The 18,841-nt window shown below is 38.8% G+C and overlaps 1 protein-coding gene and 1 long non-coding RNA gene across 7 annotated transcripts in view; one reads left to right on the top strand and one right to left on the bottom strand.

Moving 5' to 3' along the window:
- The window catches only part of LOC133541638 (immunoglobulin mu heavy chain-like), a 45,933-nt gene extending 33,566 nt beyond the window's left edge, over positions 1-12,367 (top strand). For both annotated transcript variants that reach the window (XM_061885162.1, XM_061885161.1), the window contains 9 exons: positions 5,887-6,210; positions 6,287-6,580; positions 7,527-7,838; positions 7,904-8,188; positions 9,353-9,679; positions 11,272-11,583; positions 11,652-11,939; positions 12,006-12,154; positions 12,265-12,367. In XM_061885162.1, coding sequence (XP_061741146.1) covers positions 5,887-6,210; positions 6,287-6,580; positions 7,527-7,838; positions 7,904-8,188; positions 9,353-9,679; positions 11,272-11,583; positions 11,652-11,939; positions 12,006-12,154; positions 12,265-12,273 — 2,300 coding nt within the window. In that variant the 3' untranslated portion in view covers positions 12,274-12,367. The remainder of the gene's footprint in view (positions 1-5,886; positions 6,211-6,286; positions 6,581-7,526; positions 7,839-7,903; positions 8,189-9,352; positions 9,680-11,271; positions 11,584-11,651; positions 11,940-12,005; positions 12,155-12,264) is intronic.
- LOC133541650 (uncharacterized) lies at positions 666-18,555 on the bottom strand. Of its 5 annotated transcripts, XR_009803939.1 has the most exons (6): positions 18,438-18,555; positions 11,627-11,886; positions 9,408-9,617; positions 5,399-5,503; positions 1,238-1,303; positions 666-829 (listed from the first exon to the last, which is right to left on the bottom strand). It is a non-coding gene; the product is annotated as an uncharacterized LOC133541650 (long non-coding RNA). The 5 variants fall into 5 exon arrangements; XR_009803940.1 differs by lacking the exon at positions 5,399-5,503 and having other exon boundaries at positions 11,601-11,886; XR_009803936.1 differs by lacking the exon at positions 5,399-5,503.
- Between the last annotated feature and the right edge of the window lie 286 nt (positions 18,556-18,841).

Raw genomic sequence — 18,841 nt, 5'->3', positions numbered from 1 at the left:
ATAAAATTTGTAATTAATATGCATGTACACATGTTTAATGCACTGTTTTGATTAATCACATGATTTAACTGCCCTTTTACAAATAAGATGGTAAAAATAAAGTCTAGAAAAACTACTCATTTTGGTTTGAAATAATTGAGTTAGGTCAATAAAAGTGCAATCAATGCATATATTTTTGGTCCGAACAACCAGTGTGAACGCGGGCTAAAATGCAACACACTTAATGTAAATCACACAACGGCCTTGAAAAAGACTTCCTGTCCATTCAACAGGCGAAGGATGCCCGGAGGCGGATGTCGATATACAGATCAGCGGCCCCACAATGGAGGACATCTTTCTGAACAAAAAAGGCACCGTGATATGCCAGGTCAAAGATTGCAAGCTATCTGTGCAGAGTATTTTGTGGGAGGACCAGGATGGCAACGAGATGGCCGGGACCTTGAAAGGCACCCAGGAGAACAATTTGGGCACATTTGAGACTCGGCTTGACATCACGTACGACGAATGGAGCAGAGGGATAGGGCGCAACTGCGTGGTGAACCATTCAAAGAGTGCGCACCCAGTGAAGAAATCCTATAAAAGAACTGCTGGTAAGAAAACTGTAAATGTTTGATACTACTTCCTGTGGTCAAATTTTGTTCTGTTGCACTTGCAGATAAATCAACTCAAAATCCTACGGTGTTTATGATGTGTCCAGTGGATGACACTGTTAAAAACATGGTTATCCTGACTTGCCTAGTGAAAGACTTCTTCCCCCAAGAGGTTCTGGTGTCTTGGCTTGTCAATGACAACCCTGTAAACTCCACATACGTCACCAGGACCACCCAACCTGTAGAAAACCAAGGCGTGTATTCAGTCTACAGCCAGTTAACGCTCAGCCTTGATCAGTGGAAAAGGAACGGTGTGCTGTATTGCTGTGCCATTTACCACCAATCACTGGCCAATGTCCTTGTAGGCTCCATTTCATACGACTCCAAATTGTGCAAGGCCTAGTAAATGTGTTCTGTGTCACTCTTGTCTTCTCTTCTTTGTTCTTGGTTGTTTGCTGCATGTTTAATGATATTGTGTGTCCATTTAAAATCAAAATAAATAAAAAAAATCACTTTGCAACTGTTGTATGTCGCAAGCTGTTCATGTTGTGGTTATTTTTAGCTACGTGTGACTGGCAGTGTCACTAATCATGCAAAAAGGATTAATAGTATGTTGGGGTTTTGAAAGAGAGTATTAAAGTCCTTACTCGTACAGGTAGGTGGTCTGTGTGACTTGTCTTCGTACACGTCTTCTTCCTCTCCTGGGTCTTGCCCTAACAAACACAAACACAAGAGAGATCATGTTTTAAAGACACACACTGAAATAATGGAGTCTTTGAAAAGGCAATTCAGGGTCTCCGGTTATATAGCACTACTTGTACTCATAAAACCAACATTATAGGACACATTTGTTTGTATAAACACATAATACAGTACGAGGCCTAATAATTACAGTATGTATTGAAGTACTACTGTACATCCACCAGACTTCCTGGTGGAGATGAGCCACCAATGGAACAATGCTGTGGAAGCCGAGCAAGATAACATGGGGAACACAGCGCTCACCTTCATCATTCTCTTTCTCATCACGCTGCTGTTCAGCATTGGAACAACTGTCTTCAAGGTAATAATACAACTTTTGTTTTTGAGTTGAGCACTTAACTGCATGTTTACACATTGTAAGTGAAACTAAGTCTGCAATATTTCTAAAGAACATTGGTTGACGGTACACATTTAATACAGTAATGCACTGTTTGGGGAATTTTGTCCATCTATCACAATCTTTCTGTGAGACCAAAACACACGTCGTTCCCTTTTCTTTTCATACTAAATAGTAAAAGACTGCTAGTAAGAAGCGGTTAACAATACAGGTAATTGTGATACGATCTATTTCACCATATACCGTTTGATAAGCTCAGAGCAATCGGATTCGATAAAACCTCATCAAGCTGGATGCAATCTTACTTGGAGGGGAGGAAACAGGTGGTAGAGGTGAACGGCATCGTGTCCCCCCCCCCTCTCAGTAAGTTGTGGAGTCCCCCAAAGCAGTATATTAGGGCCTTCACTGTTCCTAATATACGTAAATGACATGCCGTCAGCATGTGACTGAATTGTTCCTGTTTGCGGATGACTCGGCCCTGCTGGTATCCAGCAAGGACAATTCACAGGTGGAACAAATCCTCAGTGCTGAACTCCTTACTATTTGCACCTGGCTCGCTGACAACAAGCTATCCATACACTTAGGTAAAACGAAATCCATCCTATTTGGGTCCCACATCAACCTTGTGAAAGTCAGTGACTTCACTATAAAAGTGGATGACATTGTTATCACCAGGAAAGATGAGATCACCTACATAGGTTCCATTCTAGAGGCTAATCTTTCCTGTGATAAAATTGAAGCTAAGGTAACCAAAAGTTCAACCAAAGAACGGGATTTCCCAACAGAATCTCCTCTTTGATCAACCAAAGCACCTTGAAGATTCTTGCGGGAACTCTCGTTCAACTCTTTTTCGACTACGCTTGCACCTCCTGGTACCCCAGCACCTCTAAAACCCTCAAATCTAGACTCCAAACATCCCAGAACAAGCTAGTCAGGTTACTTCTAGACCTCCACCCCAGATCACACCTCACTCCAACCCACTTCTCCAAAGTGGGCTGGCTCAGAGTGGAGGACAGAGTAAAACAACTTGCACTGAGCCTAGTCTATACGATCCGCTACACCTCCCTGATACCGAAGTACATGTCAAACTACTTAACGTAAATGACCACAAGGGGGAGCTCCACAAACCACGTTAAACCCAGATTCCAGTCTAACAAAGGTCTTAACTCATTCTCTTTCTATGCCACATCAATGTGGAATGCACTCCCAACAGGTGTAAAAGTAAGTGCATCTCTATCCTCCTTCAAAACCGATCTAAAACAACACCTCCAGGCAACTTCAACCCTTTACTAACACCCTCCCCCCTTCACATCCAATCTCCCCAGATTGTAAATAACCAAATGTAAATAATCTAATATACTTATAATGTAATTACTTGTTCTTATGCTATTTGAACTCACCATGTTCTCTGCTGGCTGTACATATCCTAAGTCAGACATACACTGTTTCAATGTCTATTTCTCTGATGATGCAATTGTTGATGACTGAAGTGCTGATATCAACCAAACCCTCCCCCCAGATTGTAAATAATGTAAATAATTCAATGTACATACTCTGATGATTAATCTGTGTGATGACTGTATTATGCTGATAGTATAATTTGTACCTTGAATTGATTAACGTGGACCCCGACTTAAACAAGTTGAAAAACTTATTCGGGTGTTACCATTTAGTGGTCAATTGTACGGAATATGTACTGTACTGTGCGATCTACTGAGAACATTTTCAATCAATCAATTAATCAAAAACCAAACAAGCCCTTCAAAAAACATCCAAAAACCTCCCCACACTGTTTTATATACATGCTGTAAGTATGTACATCATGTAGTAACATGCACATTCATGATAACATATAACTTGGTACCACAAGCTTCTACTATAATAATAATATAAATAATAATGGATGATATTTATATAGTGCTTTTCTAGACACTCAAAACACTAACAGTGAGAACTTAGAACCCATCATGTATTCACTAATTGATGGTGGTAATCTACATTTGTAGCCACAGCTGCCCTGGGGTAAAAAAACGAAAGCGTGGCTGCAATTTTGCGTCCATTGATCCCCCCGATCACCACCAAACATTCACTCATATCCATACACTGTGAGCGGCACTGGCAGCAAGGTGGGTGACATGTCTTGCCCAAGGACACGATGGCAGCAACTAAGATGGCGGAAGCTTGATTTGAACCAGGAATCTTTCAATTTCTGTATGGCTGCGCTACCATCTGAACCCTACCTTAGAAACAATGCAGCAGAAAAAGCTAAAGCTCCTTCTTGTTTATTTTGTGGCGAGTCGCAGCCTACGTTATTAGCAGCTCAAGCCAGCTAGTAGCTGACAACTCACTATAGTGGTATTGTTTTTCTACGCGATAAAAGTAGTTCCTCTGTGTTAGCTCCTATAATAACAATGTTGCTATAGGTCATGGCATGTAACTGGTGCATTGTTGGTGTTTTTTTAAGAGCACAGAGTAGATGTCCGCATTGTTAGCCACCTCTTTTTAGCAGTTTTTCACCATTTAAAACGCAGATGCAAGATTGTCTTACATAAGGATTGTGGATAATGGGCAAAATTCAAAAAAACAATTTCCTTTCAATTCTATAGACACCTTATAAAATATAACTACACTTTATTTGTTGGTTAGCACTTAAGTTGGAGTTTAAATATAAATACTTATTTGTCCAAAAAGACAATAATACTGTAAAAAAGTTACACATTAATATTCAAGCAGGTAAATATTTTAAAACTTCAGCCTGAAATATAAATTACATACAAAAAAGGCAATGTAATATGTCCACAAATGGTTGCTTTTCAAACAACTGCTCTAAAATATATTGTACATATTATAATATTAGCCCTTTCATGCACAATGGGTTTTAAGTTGAAAAAGTTACCACATTTTTGTCCAAACACACACATACAAGAGTCAAGACCGAAAATAATCAAACCATTGGCCAATTTTTGTCCAAAGTCAATCAAAGTAAATGTTTTGTTCAAATGTGAATACAGTAAAAGCTTAAAAATATATTTTTCTCTACAACTGTTCCTCTTGTTTTTAATCATATTATCTCCTGGGAGACGCCTGTCTAATTTTCAAGCAAGAAAAACTTGCTGATCAAATAAAAGTAACTTTAAGTTAAATTTGCAAGGTTTACAGTAGAATTATGCATACTTTTGGGTTTGACTGTACACTTTGTTTGATAGACACACCATTATCCACCATCAATAGTGAGACACCCATATCTTTACAATAGCAGGGCAGCCATGCAGAAGAATTGCTGCATGCTTTGAATGGGAAAAAGTAGGGGAAACAAAAGTCTGGTGGAGATATATAAAAATTATATAGAAAGGAGTAGAAAGCCACTAGTCCAAATTGACATCCGAACCTGAATTATTACATGAATTTATGACAGAATGGTGTGGAAACAAAAATTGTGTTTTTATTGGTTTTAGAAGGACATTTGTGTCACTTTTGTTTAGCTTTACCAGTTTGGCTAATTTAAAGAAGACAAATGGTATGAATGGTTTGGAAAACAATTGAATAGCACAAAACACACCAAGCCTCTATTTTTGGATTTCCAATAGAATTAATGAGTCAGTCTGTTGTGTGTATTATTTTAATATATTTTTGTTTTTGTTCTCTTTCAGGTCAAATGAAGAATTTATTTGAAACTAATTGTAATATGTAAGTAATCATACTGACTTACAATTCAAAGAAAAATACAAAAATAAAATGATGTCTGTGAGTGATGCTTTTCTTGCAGATTTTTCCTCAGAAATTCAAAATGACCTGAAAAAGCTGCAGCTGGAATCTACAAAAAAAAGAAAATAACGTTTTAGTGTGTTATAAAAAACAAAACAAAATCAACTTTAAAGATGTGTCCGTGTATGAAATGTATTTAAATATGTCATCATATCTTCTCACACCTGGCTTTTGTCATGCAATGTTGCGCCTCGCTGAGTTTCACTTCTGTGTTTTTTCGGTACTTTTATCTTCTTTTTTTTTTTTTCAATGTTGCTTATGCTTGCTCAAGCGGAACCCTTTCCACCTGACTGTTAGTACTATAAAACTACTTAAAACTAAAGACACCCGCACCTTTACAATTGTGACAACAATCTGAAGGTATGTGCAAGTAATTTGCTACATACAGAGAAATATCCACATACATCATTTATGTATTTTCTATTTCAACAGAGAGGATGGAGAGGATTGTGTCTCCAAACATGACATTGTATCCGCTGTGGGAGGGCAACCTTACAGGAGACACCTCTGTCAAACTTAGATGCGCCTTAAGTGGCTTCTTCCCGGACATGCTGAGTGTCGAGTGGCTGCAGGGCAACCAAATCATTGACGGCGTGCAAACCGTGAGCAAGTTTCAGAGTGTGACGGCCCCACAGACCTTCAGTCTAATCAGTGAGATTGAACCTGATGTAAAAAAGTGGACACACGGCTTAAGGTTTACCTGCAAGTCCACTCACAACAAGGTGGAAGAGAAAAGGTCAATCAGTATCTGTGAAAGTACGTATGTGTCTGCCGTCTCGCATTAACACACCTATTGTCATCGTCTTGTAACAACGAACGTGTCGCCTGGCAGCACAGGCAAGCGTCCCACTTTCCGTTCATGTGGAGCTCCCCAGCTTCAAAGAAGTCATGACGGAAACATCCCAAGTGAAAGCAACATGTTCGGTGCGCACCGCATTGGATGCCGTTGTCACATGGCTGCTAGACGGCAAAGCAGCCGGCGACCAAGCGAGCGCGTACGCTAATGCGTCTCACGTCATCAGTACTCTGACAGTGTTGCCTGATGTGTGGAAACAAATCAGGATTCTCAAATGTAAAGCGGCGCATCTTTGCTTCCCGGACGTCGAGGAGACCATACGTGTGTCAGGTAGGACGACTGAACAAAATCGGAGTAAGTCCACTCCTCACAACTCAACAAGTAGTCAGTGTACAGCTTGTCCATTTACTTCGTACTGAAAAATGAGTCAACACTCGGCCATTATTGTCCAAACAGCTGGGAACAAAAGTGACTATACCAAGATAACATCATGGCCTGAAGATGCATGAGTACTGGTGAGCTGCTGTTCTTTAAGGGACATCCAACTGTGACATTGTGAAGTAGCCCACTTCCTCCACTGTAAAGTCAAACTACTGGCTAATAATTGGATTACTTGATATATTTATTTACATTATGATGAAAAATAGAGGACCTAAAATGGAACCTTGAGGAACACCACTAGTATAACTAAAGAAGTTGAACAAATGACTATTGATTGCATCTGAAGTAAACAAGCAACAGCAACACAATAAAGTGCATTACAAAAAAATTAGTAACTGCCAAAAAGGACTTGAAAGTGTGCCTTGAGGAACGCCTCAGTTATTTAATTCACAAGGGTTGACCCCAGTTTTCTACGTTTGCTAGCAAGGTTGAAATTTCTGTAAAAAGATCTGCCAATGTGTTTACATTGGTCCAAGTTCCTCTATACTGTACAACAAGAGCATTTGTGTTTTTAGAAATTGGCTGCCAAAATATTTATTTGAAGATTTTAAGTGAACTCAGGTGACGGTAGGATGTCATTTTAATTTTCCTGAGGCAACTCTCCTGAAGGAATCCAAAAAGTAATTTCAATCTATTACCGGCAGCCACCAGGTAAATAACCCTGCAATACAAAATGTACACTGACTACTCTAAGTTTCATTTCCATCTTATTGTACTTTGAGACTATTAAATAAAACGTTAGCTGAAATGTGAGGGGTGTATTTACTGTTCTCTGATGAGCTACTGTATCTTTGAGAGACTGAATTCCACCTTTTATCCTGTTATGATCACTTAGGTGTTGCAGTCACCGCTCCACTGGTGGAAATGAGGCGATCTCTTGCAGATTTACAGAATAAAAACAGCGGCGTGTTCGAGTGTGACATCACGCAACTAGACGCCATCGACCTCTACGTCACATTTCAGGCCGACGGTGTGGATATTTCTAACAAACAGTATGTTGATCTCCCTGAAGGCCTGGGCCCACATTCCATCCGTCCACGTTTCAGTTTGCACGAGTCCTACAGGAAGAGTGACGCAAATTTAACCTGCAAAGTGAACCAAGGCTTCTCCGACAGCTTCCGCTCAAACCCCATTTACAGCCTTTTTGGTGAGAGTCTGACTCATCAGAGCTGGATTCATTTGGCACAATAATTTGAACCCATTTTCCAACAGAGGACCCATCAGTGGAACTCTTTCTGGCCCCCGTTGAGGAATCAAAACCTCAGAGGGTTCTGTGCTCTGGTCAGGGCTTTAACCCTCAAATTAAATGGTTCAGCGAGGCTAAGCAGAGAGCGCCATCAATTACTAGCATCAGCATGAGTGCGGATGGACGTGTGACTGTGACCAGTCAACTCCACGTACCACCGACAGAGTGGCAAACTGGGAAGGTCTTCACCTGTCGAGTGTCTGACAAGTGGCTGAAAAAAAATGTCACGAAGACCATCAGCATTTGCTCCGGTAAATAATCATAAGTACCCTATTGGCATGTTGCATGAAAAAAAGACAACTCATAACATTGTCCTTCAAATATCTGCATTCGTTTGTCCCTCAAGAAAAATATCGGATTCCCAAAAACTGCTATAAAAATATTATTCAATATTTTTACCACTTTAACTGTGACAGTCTTTCAAAATCACTTAAAAGCATTAAAAGAAATGTATACATACAGTGTACATCACCTAACCCTTTGAAAGCAACTGTTTGCTGAACTATCCATCCATCCATCCATCCATGTTCTACCGCTTATTGCCTTCCTTGACATGCACCTGGGGATAGGTTGATTGGCAACACTAAATTGGCCTTAGTGTGTGAATGTTGTCCGTCTATCTGTGTTGGCCCTGCGATGAGGTGGCGACTTGTCCAGGGTGTACCCCGCCTTCTGCCCGATTGTAGCTGAGATATATTGTTCCTAAATTCAAAACAAACAAAATAATGAATGTTTTATATTATCAAAAAATATTTACATGAATTATATTTTAAGGAAAATATCTTTAATATTATTATCATTGTGCTTTATTTCAATATCATCAGTATATGATGTTTATTTTATATTATCATTAGGCCCTAAGATAGGTTAATGATTGACAACTTTATTGATATTTCAGGCCTTGTTTTTCTATTTCTTCAAAATTAATATTAAATATTCATTATATTTTGGGGCTTTAATCCTTCAAAAGCCATTATGCTTAAACAACACTACTATTTATTATTAGGAATGAAATAAAACTAATAAAACACACACTTGCCATCACCAAAAGGCACAAGAATCGTTTTTCTGCTGGCTTTGAATCGGAAAAAATAGCGACATCTGGTGGACATTTACACAAATTTAAACTGAAAGACCAGTAGGCCACATTAAGATCTAAACATAAACCTTTGTAAGTTCTGTTAAGATAAATGTAAAATCAAAAGGTTGCTTTTTTATTTGTTTTCATACAAGCATGTTTTGTCTTTAGACTATAACACTACTGTAATAATAAAATAAATATCTTGCCAATTTTACCTACTGTATGCGCATTCATCACAACCAAAATGGTTTGCAAATAAAACCATGAATGGCACAAAATGTTCAAAGTATCTTAATATTTGTTTCTAATCTCACATTTCATGTTATTTTTACAGTTACCCCAATATCATCCCAACAAGTTGGAGTGTTTGTTCACGGACCCCCACTCACAGAGTCTCAGCTGAGGGACAAGGTGACCATTACTTGTCTTTTGGTTGGCCCTCGACTTCATGATTTTGCCATCTCCTGGAAAGTAGATGGGAAGAAATACTCTCAGAATTCCCACACGGAGGAGCCAACTCGTCACAGCAATGGTACAGAGACCTTACGGAGCTTCCTCAGTGTGACAGCAGATGACTGGGATGCATATAAACAAGTGTCCTGTGAGGGAAAACACAAGTGTTCCAACCAGGGCCATGAGGACTACATCAGCAAAAGCAGAGGTATTGTCTCAACATATATTCACATTTCCACCAAATAGCACTATCGCACCATCGTTTTTCATCCTGGACAAGTATGTGTGTGTATTTGTATGAGTGTGTTTGCACAAACAAGTGTGCGTGTGTGTGTGTGTGTGTGTGCCATGTGGCATTTCGACAGTTATAATTACACACTAAAAATAACACCGCATGTATACTGAAAAAAGCATTTTTTTTCTCTAAAACATTAGTTAAAAATGTTTTTTTTTTTAATTCTTATGAAGGATATTTGAAGTTTATGACTTTAATTTGTGAAGTTTTAAAGCAAGTGGAAATAGTATTAATGCAAAATTGTAAACATTAGGAAAAAAGTGCATTTTAATATTAACAGAATGAATGTAAGTATTTCACATGGCATTCTTAAAACCCCAAAAATTCGGCTACCGGCACAAAGAAACGCTGTTTCTTAAGAAAGTTGGTCTTTCACATAAGTTTAAAAAAACTTTTCACATTGACCCTCCTTAGATTGCTCCTGTTTGCAGTTCAAACAGTGAATTTTCCAGGTTGTAATACTAACAAAAACCACACAAGCATGCACGCACGCACGCACATACACACACACGCGTACGCACACACACACACACACACACACACACACACACACACACAAAACAAAATGTAATTAAAAACAACAACTCAGTTCATATTTTTTGCAATATGAAGAGTTTAAACATTATAAAAACTAAATAATATATATTTTTACATGTTGGACTAGTTTAGATTTATTTTAAAATGAAGTCTGAAAACAGTTGAAGATAATATTCTGTAATATATTTCAGTGCCCTCCAGGACTTTGCCAAATCACGCAAATTCGCACCGTCACCGCACATTTTGTCCTCCGGTGTAATTTTTGCCAATCAAATGTAATCATAATAATAATATTATGATTATTATTATTATTTATGCCAATCAAACTTGTTTCTGATCATCGCTCAAACGAGCACAGTAACTGTCGAAACCAAAACATATTTTTGGGTCTACAAAAACAATGAAAGCAATGCGTAACAATGTATTAACACCTTATTACTCTAACTGCACAACTGTTGTCCTCCCGTGTGTAGCTCACACCTTCTTCTGGGTTCTGTCTACGGCGCTAAGCTTTCTGCGTATAAACACATTAAGCAACAGACCAGCGTCCACACTTTCTAGTTTACTTGTATTTAGTTAACCTTTTTTTTATCCAGGCTAAGACAATCAAGAACAGATGTTTTTTTGGAATATGGACCTAGCAAAGTGACAGCATTTACATGTTAGAGATGTTGAAGTGTGATGATAATCTCTCATCATCGTTTATTCACCAACAAAAATTACCGCAAGAGAAACGCTCAACGGTTCACAAATGCTTTTAACGTCCGGGGATGAATGTGTTGGAATGTAAATGAATGTTTAAGAGAGATAAACTATTTTCAAATGTAAACTAAACATGGATAATCTCCAACTTCTGGCCAAAGCACAATTAAGAGGGTTTTGGTCCATTTTTATTTTTACAATAAATTGTAATTATTACTATTTTCACTTTTAACTCATAAATGTGTTTTTGTGTTTTATCTTATCAGACTTGTATCCACCAACAGTGCACATAATACCACCTACCATCTCAGAGCTGTCACTGTCTGATGACCTCACACTGACTTGCCTAGTTTCTGGATATTTCCCAGATAACATTATAGTGTACTGGGAGAAAGATGGTCAAAGATTGCTTGACTACACCAACAGCCCTTCGTGGAAATACAGCAGCAGCAAAACTTATTCAATGACCAGTAGAATTAATGTGTCTAAAATTGAGGACCACGAATCCAGCTATTCTTGCGCTGTCAGACATGAGTCATCTCAAAGTCCTTTTACGAGCACTGTAGAGGACGTGTTTGGTGAGTGAAAGTTTTACCATGACTTTGTGTTTGCACTACATACTTCCTTACAACTTTCATCTCCACAGCCACAGTAACTCCTACCCAACCGTCAGCCATCTTGCTCCAGGGTCGTGGTGAACTGGTGTGTTTGGTGTTTGGCTTCAGTCCCGCGTCCGTTAACGTCTCCTGGTTTCTGGATGACACCAAAGAGCTGTCGGACTTCAACACCAGTCAACCCAGCAGAGGCCCAGACGGGAAGTTCAGCATCCAAAGCCGCCTTCGTCTGTCTCAAGTCAACTTGTTACCTGGGGCGGTTCACACCTGCAGGGTGACACATGTGACCGTTACACTGACCTTGAATCTAACCAATCCAGGTACTAATCAACTGATTTATGACTATCTTGGAGAAAAATTAACTCATTTAAAAAATAATTCCACAGTGATTTTGCCGGATTGCAACGTCTTGGATGACATTGCTCATGCAGTTGTTAACCAAGATATCAATGCGGAAAGCTGGTATATGTCTGCCACATTCCTTGTCCTATTCCTCATCTCCACCATCTATGGTGTGGTGGCCACCCTGCTTAAGGTGAGATATAGATAATAATTCTAATTTTAACAATTTGTTTTAATTTTATACAAATTATCACATTTAATGTGAAATTTGACCTCACTTTATTCCGCTTTTTTCTCCTTTAGACCAAATAATTCTGTCAGTGGAACAGATGAATGCTTCCATGACAGTGGATGTTTTATTGAACTACTTTTGACATATAAATAAAGATTTCGTTCGAGTACTGTATCACTTGTTCAATTTTTGCTTTTTACAAAGCAGTATCACAACATAAAAAATAGAATATTGTTTCTGCATTAAAACAGTAAAAAAATAAGAAAATAACACACCCTCAGTTACTCACATTGACCACAAGAGTGCCCCAAAGTTCAAACTGTAGTAACGCTTGCTTGCTTGAGTTTCATTATACATGCTTGAAAATGTTAAGTTTTGACAAAACTTAACTGAAGAACCATTTCTTTACAACAACATATAAGTTTGTTTTTATTTTATTTTCTTTCCATCCACAGTATTTTTGAAAGTATGTACACACTCCCACTATACTGTCTGCATGTGTTGTGTGTATATACTGGGTTTAAAGGAATTTCCATCTCGGAGGGATGACAACTCAGCAACATCAAGGACAGCTATTGGCTACCTCTGCTATGAATTGGCTTTGTCAATGTGTGATTGGCCGGGGACTTGAGTTAGTAGGCCCAAATCTGTGACGCTGTCGCTGGGATGTGGATGCAGCATGCGGATGCCATCCTAACTGCCAAGGGGCCGGTAAGAGGGATGCATGGCATCAGACCCACGGGACGGCATGAGAGGGTGTCACTGTCTTTGACCACCGTCACATCCCATACTAAAAAAATGAGTTACTGTATATTTGATATAGGGAATTACGCTAATGTTTAGTACAATGGAGTAATGCATATGTGATGTGTAAAATAAACAGTCTTGACGCGTCTATAAGATGGTATTTTTTGCTATATAAAAATTCTGAAAAGATGGGTGTCTTGGAAATGTATACATGCTAACCACAGGTGTCACCAAACGACTTTTGTCCCCTTGCACTTTAAACTCAAATCCATAACCAAGGTTGGCTAGTTTTTGTGGCACGAAATAAAATGTAGTTTGTGGCTCCATTTTGGTCTTTTTAGATATTACAAGGATTTGATTTGTAAGTAGCTAGCTAATCAAAGTGAACCCACCAAGGTTTCAAATGTCACTAGTTATTGGAAATATAAAGAGTGTGCATCTAAATTTAGACATAGCACCTAGTTTTCCTCTGTCAATGGTAATGATCCTGCCACATGTTAACATACAGAAACTTTGTTAAACTTTTACTTCCCCTAATTAAGTTTGATTTCTTCTCTACGATGCGCCAGAACCGAGGACCTCACTAAATTATTCAAAAGCAATTGTCTGTTTATCCAAGTGGTTGAAACTTTTTGTTCAAGTGGAAAAAGTCGCAAATGTGATATGTTTTGTTCACTTAAAAGAAACTCTAGATTTTTTAAATATGTTTCTTTAGTTCACTCTTTATACACCTTTTCGGACATGCTGTAATAAAAAACTGAAAATATGAGCTGTATTGCATTGTTTAAAATAAACTGATACCACTACCACTTTGAAGGAATCAACAGATTGTGGCTAGATCAGATATGGTCAAACTACGGCCCGTTGAACGTTTTAATCCGGCCGGCGGAATTTGTCCAAATTATTGAAAAAAAACCTCTTATCAATGTTAAGGCTTCTTCCTCCCGTATGCGTTTTCAGCGCTTGACTATCATTAAGGAGAAGCCACCCATTAAATTCTATTATTAAATTACATTTCATATTATTATCGTCGTCGGTAAACCTCGTTCATTTCACCATATCCCTGTAATACCGCGTTTCCCCACTACATGGCGCTCATTGACCTTTTTGGCCTGTGGGATAATACTCTCTTCTTCTCTTTAGCTTTGTCCTGTGACCAATCCATCCATACATTTTCTACCGCTTATTCCCTTTGGGTGACGGGGGACACTGGTGCTTACCTTAGCTACAATAGGGCGGAAGGCGGCGTACAGCCTGGACAAGTCGCCATCTCATCACAGGCCCAACACAGAGAGCAATGTTCCCTCTAATTTTTCATGTGTGTGAGCAAACGCACAAACTCCCTGAGCATTCAGTGGAGCACTTGTGAGCAACATCAGACGTGCACACTGTGGCCACACCAGCGTCACACCTGTCCCAAACCTGACATTATAACAATTTAAATGTTTTATTAAAATAGTTTTCTGATATAAGTGATTTTGCCCTCTTACAATGATAATAACAAAAAAAACATGTTTTTCATGAACTATGTGCTAGTATTGTATGTCTGGCTACGGGTCCTGCCTTTAAAAGAAATGTTACCCCTTTCAGAGATTACATTTAGTACCTGTAACTTTCAGTCTGTAAAATACATCTTTTTATTAGCATTTATGAAATCTAGTGACAATATTTCATGAATAATGTCCTTAGATTAACATTCTTAATAAAAGGCAGTAAAATAACCACACATCTGATTGAGGAGTAAGAGTGTTACAACCTGGCATTTACACATTGTGTGGCGTTGGGGTTGTCCGACTTTTTGTGTGGCCATAAACGCAACACTGGCTAAGTGCCATGAGTGCTTGTGTTGCTGCAGGTGAGAGAGCGAGCGGCTTCGGTTGAAATGACGGATGACAAAGTTGGTTTAAGCCTGGTTTGTATGGCAGAAAATTACCAGTTTTATAGATAAAAGTTGTTTTTCTCATGTTTTTGGTGTGGTTACAAACAGTTTTGCTCAATAAAGTGATTGATGGAATTCCGGTCCGTAAAATGTCTCGACAGATGATAATTGAATTGTGTTGACAAAGATTGTTTTATTCATCAGGGCCACTCTTGTTGTCACTTGTCACTCATAGAGTTGCATTGCAAAATCATACAGAATAAATTGTAATGTGTTTATATTGTTTAAAGTTCAGATGGGATTTTTGATTTTCTGCATGGCATTCATTTGCTGTGCGCAGAGGACGCGTGAGCAGTGCGCAATTGCGCAAGCGCGCACCTTGGAGGGAACGTTGACTGTGAGCCCCTCTGTAAAAATGACCTCATCAAAGCATAGAAAAGTGGACAGTGAGTGACGAGTATTTAATGCAGAGTGGACAACAAAATATTTTTTTTACTAAAGTCCGTTCATAGGCTGTGTCTGATATGCCAAGACACTGTCGCGGTTTACAAAGAGTACAATATCAGCCGCCACTTTGCTACCAAGCATGCCAACTACGCCAGCAAGCAGTCAACGCAAGAGCGAACAGCCACGGCCCAGAGGTTGGCGGCTAATTTACAGGCTAAGCAACATCTTTTTCACCGACAGACTGCAAATCAAGAGTCATCCACCAAAGCAAGCTTTTTGCTGTCTTTAAAAGTAGCCAAAGCTAGTAAGCTTTTCTCCGAAGGCAAGTTTTTAAAAGAATGCATGGTAGGGGCGGCAGGTATTTTGTGTCCTGAGAGCCAAGGCAAGTTTGAAAAGATCAGTTTAACACGCAGCACTATGACTCGCCGTGTGGAACTGATTGAGGAATATATAACCAGCCAAATAAACAAAAAGTCTGAGTCCTTTAAGCTATATTCACTAGCACTGGATGAAAGTAATGATGTAAAAGACACTGCCCGACTCTTAATTTTTATCCGTGAGATTAATGACAATTTTGAAATAATGGAAGAGTTTTTGGCCATGGAGTCTCTGAAGGGAACAACGCATGGAGAGGATCTGTACAACCATGTGTCTGCTGCCTTTGAAAGACATAAGCTACCTTGGAGTAAACTGGCCAATGTCACAGCGGACGGATCACCAAATTTGACTGGAAGACATGCTGGGCTGCTGAAAAGAATCCAGGATAAAGTGAAAGAGGAAAACCCTGACCAGGATATTATCTTCCTACATTGCATCATCCATCAGGAATCACTCTGTAAGTCTATATTGCAGCTTGATCACGTCATGAAACCAGTGGTAAAACTAGTCAACTTTATACGCGCAAAGGGACTTCAGCATCGTCAGTTCATCCCATTCCTGGAAGAAACTGATGCGCATCATCACGACTTGCTGTACCACTCTCGTGTCCGCTGGTTAAGTTTGGGCAAAGTGTTTCAACGAGTGTGGGAGCAGCAAGACGAGATCAGCGAGTTTTCGGAGTTAGTGGGGAAATCCACCGAATTTCCTGAGCTAAGCGACAAGAACTGGCTTTGTGATTTTGCGTTTGCTGTGGACATATTTTTGTACTTGGATGAGCTAAACGTTAAATACAGGGGAAAGATCAGTTTGTGCACAACATGTACAAACATGTACAAGCCTTCAAATCCAAGCTAACTTGGTTCTCCAGACAAATTGCAAACAATTATTTTGTTCATTTCTCCACACTTGCCACACAGAAAGACGCGACACGAAACGCAAAGAAATACAGCTAATCAATTGACGACCTGCACGGAGAATTTAACCGTCGGTTCTCTGATTTTGACATCATTTAAACGTCACTTCAGCTGGTGTCCTGTCCCCTGTCACAAGACCCCGAAAAGGCACCACAAGTAGGAATATGATGTTTGATAAGAAATTATCGAGTTTGAGCCCATTATCGATTCTCTTATCGAATCCAGATAGGTTGTTGTATATAAAAAAAAACACAATATTTGGTTTAACAAAAGCTCACTTTAGTGTGTGAATGTGAGTGTGGCGACTTGTCCAGAGATTACACCGCCTTCCGCCCGATTGTAGCTGATATAGGCACCAGCGCCCCCCTGTCACCCCAAAGGGAATAAGCGGTAGAAAATGGAAGGATGGAAAAATAAAATAAATAAATATTGAATGTTACCCCCCTAAAAAAAATATGACTGTTGTTACTCAAAGTATATTAAGTTGGATTTTTCAGAAAAACAAATATATACAGTAACACAAAAACAACCTGTCTCTGTGATCACTATAGGTGTATAAATAATAATAGTGTTGAATAAAATCAGTCCCTTGGGCACAAAACAGAAAATAATACAGCTCTCCAAAAAGTGCACTTCTGCTGCTATTGGAACATACTAACTACACACACTATGACACTAAGAACACCACAGTCATCAATCAACAATTATTCCCCCCTTAGCCTCCCCCAAAGCCTGGCAATAATTTCATATTGCCTGTACTGCCCTCACTATACGTGTTGATCGAGGTTATACAGCTTGGCAGACAGCTAACAAATTAATCCAAAGCAGATTGATCCATTTAGGCTCTTTATTGTTTTTGATCTTGCTTTGTCTTTTCCTATCTTTACTTTTGTCTTGCACTGGACTGTTATTTTTTTTTTTTTTTTAAACTGAAATACACACAATGACAAATGTATAAGCTGTGATTCAATTAACACAGTGGTTCTCAAATGGGGGTACGCGTACCCTTGGGGGTACTTGAAGGTATGCCAAGGGGTACGTGAGATTTTTTTTTTTAATATTCTAAAAATAGCAACAATTCAAAAATCCTTTATAAATATATTTATTGAATAATACTTCAACAAAATATGAATGTAAGTTCATAAACTATGAAAAGAAATGCAACAATGCAATATTCAGTGTTGACAGCTGGATTTTTTGTGGACATGTTCCATAAATATTGATGTTAAAAGATTAATTTTTTTGTGAAGAAATGTTTAGAATGAAGTTCATGAATCCAAATGGATCTCTATTACAATCCCCAAAGAGGGCACTTTAAGTTGATGATTACTTCTATGTGTAGAAATCTTTATTTATAATTGAATCACTTGATTATTTTTCAACAAGTTTTTAGTTATTGTTATATCTTTTTTACCAAATAGTTCAAGAAAGACCACTACAAATGAGCACTATTTTTGCACTGTTATACAATTTAATACAACAGAAACTGATGACATGGTGCTGTATTTTACTTCTTTATCTCTTTTTTTTTAACCAAAAATGCTTTGCTCTGATTAGGGGGTACTTGAATAAAAAAAATGCTCACATGGGGTACATCACTGAAAAAAGGTTGAGAACCACTGAATTAACATGCTGAAATGTAATACATAATATGTAAATATTAGCTTCACACATATACAGTACTTTCATCAAACAACTACTTCTGAGTGTTGAAATTATTTCGATGGTGGAAATATACGACTGGCAGCCATTTTAAGTCCTCAAAACATCCATTGAAATAGTGCACAAAAATCGTTTTTCAATAAAAATCTTAGTATCAAACTTCACCACTTTCCACCTTAATATTGAGTTACATAAACAAGTTAAACAGTTTACTTACAGACTTATCTTTTCCAAGGCTTGTAAAAGCTAACACAACTTGTCTACTTCTCAATTGTCTCAACCCGGAAGTGCCCAAACTAATGACGCGAAGTGTTGTGTCGTTCGCGAACGATTCGTTCGAAAGAACGAATCTTTTGAGTGAAGGTACTTAACCGAATCAATTCCTTAACTGATTCGTTCCTTCCTCAGTTCAGTTAAGATCCGCCGCGACCATGCCGGTATGAGTGGAACCGGCGCGAGTCACGTGATTCACGTTCGCGAACGTACTGACACAGGGAACTGACTGTGTCGCCACGTGAATCACGTGATTCGCGCCAGTTCCACTCATACCGGCATGGTCGCGGCGGAGCTTAATGGAACAGAGAAAGGAACGAATCAGTTCAGGAAGTGATTACTACTACT

The sequence above is a fragment of the Nerophis ophidion genome, linkage group LG23 (genome assembly GCF_033978795.1).
Source record: "Nerophis ophidion isolate RoL-2023_Sa linkage group LG23, RoL_Noph_v1.0, whole genome shotgun sequence".
NCBI classification, from domain to species: domain Eukaryota; kingdom Metazoa; phylum Chordata; class Actinopteri; order Syngnathiformes; family Syngnathidae; genus Nerophis; species Nerophis ophidion.
This window is presented reverse-complemented; position numbering and strand designations above follow the sequence as displayed.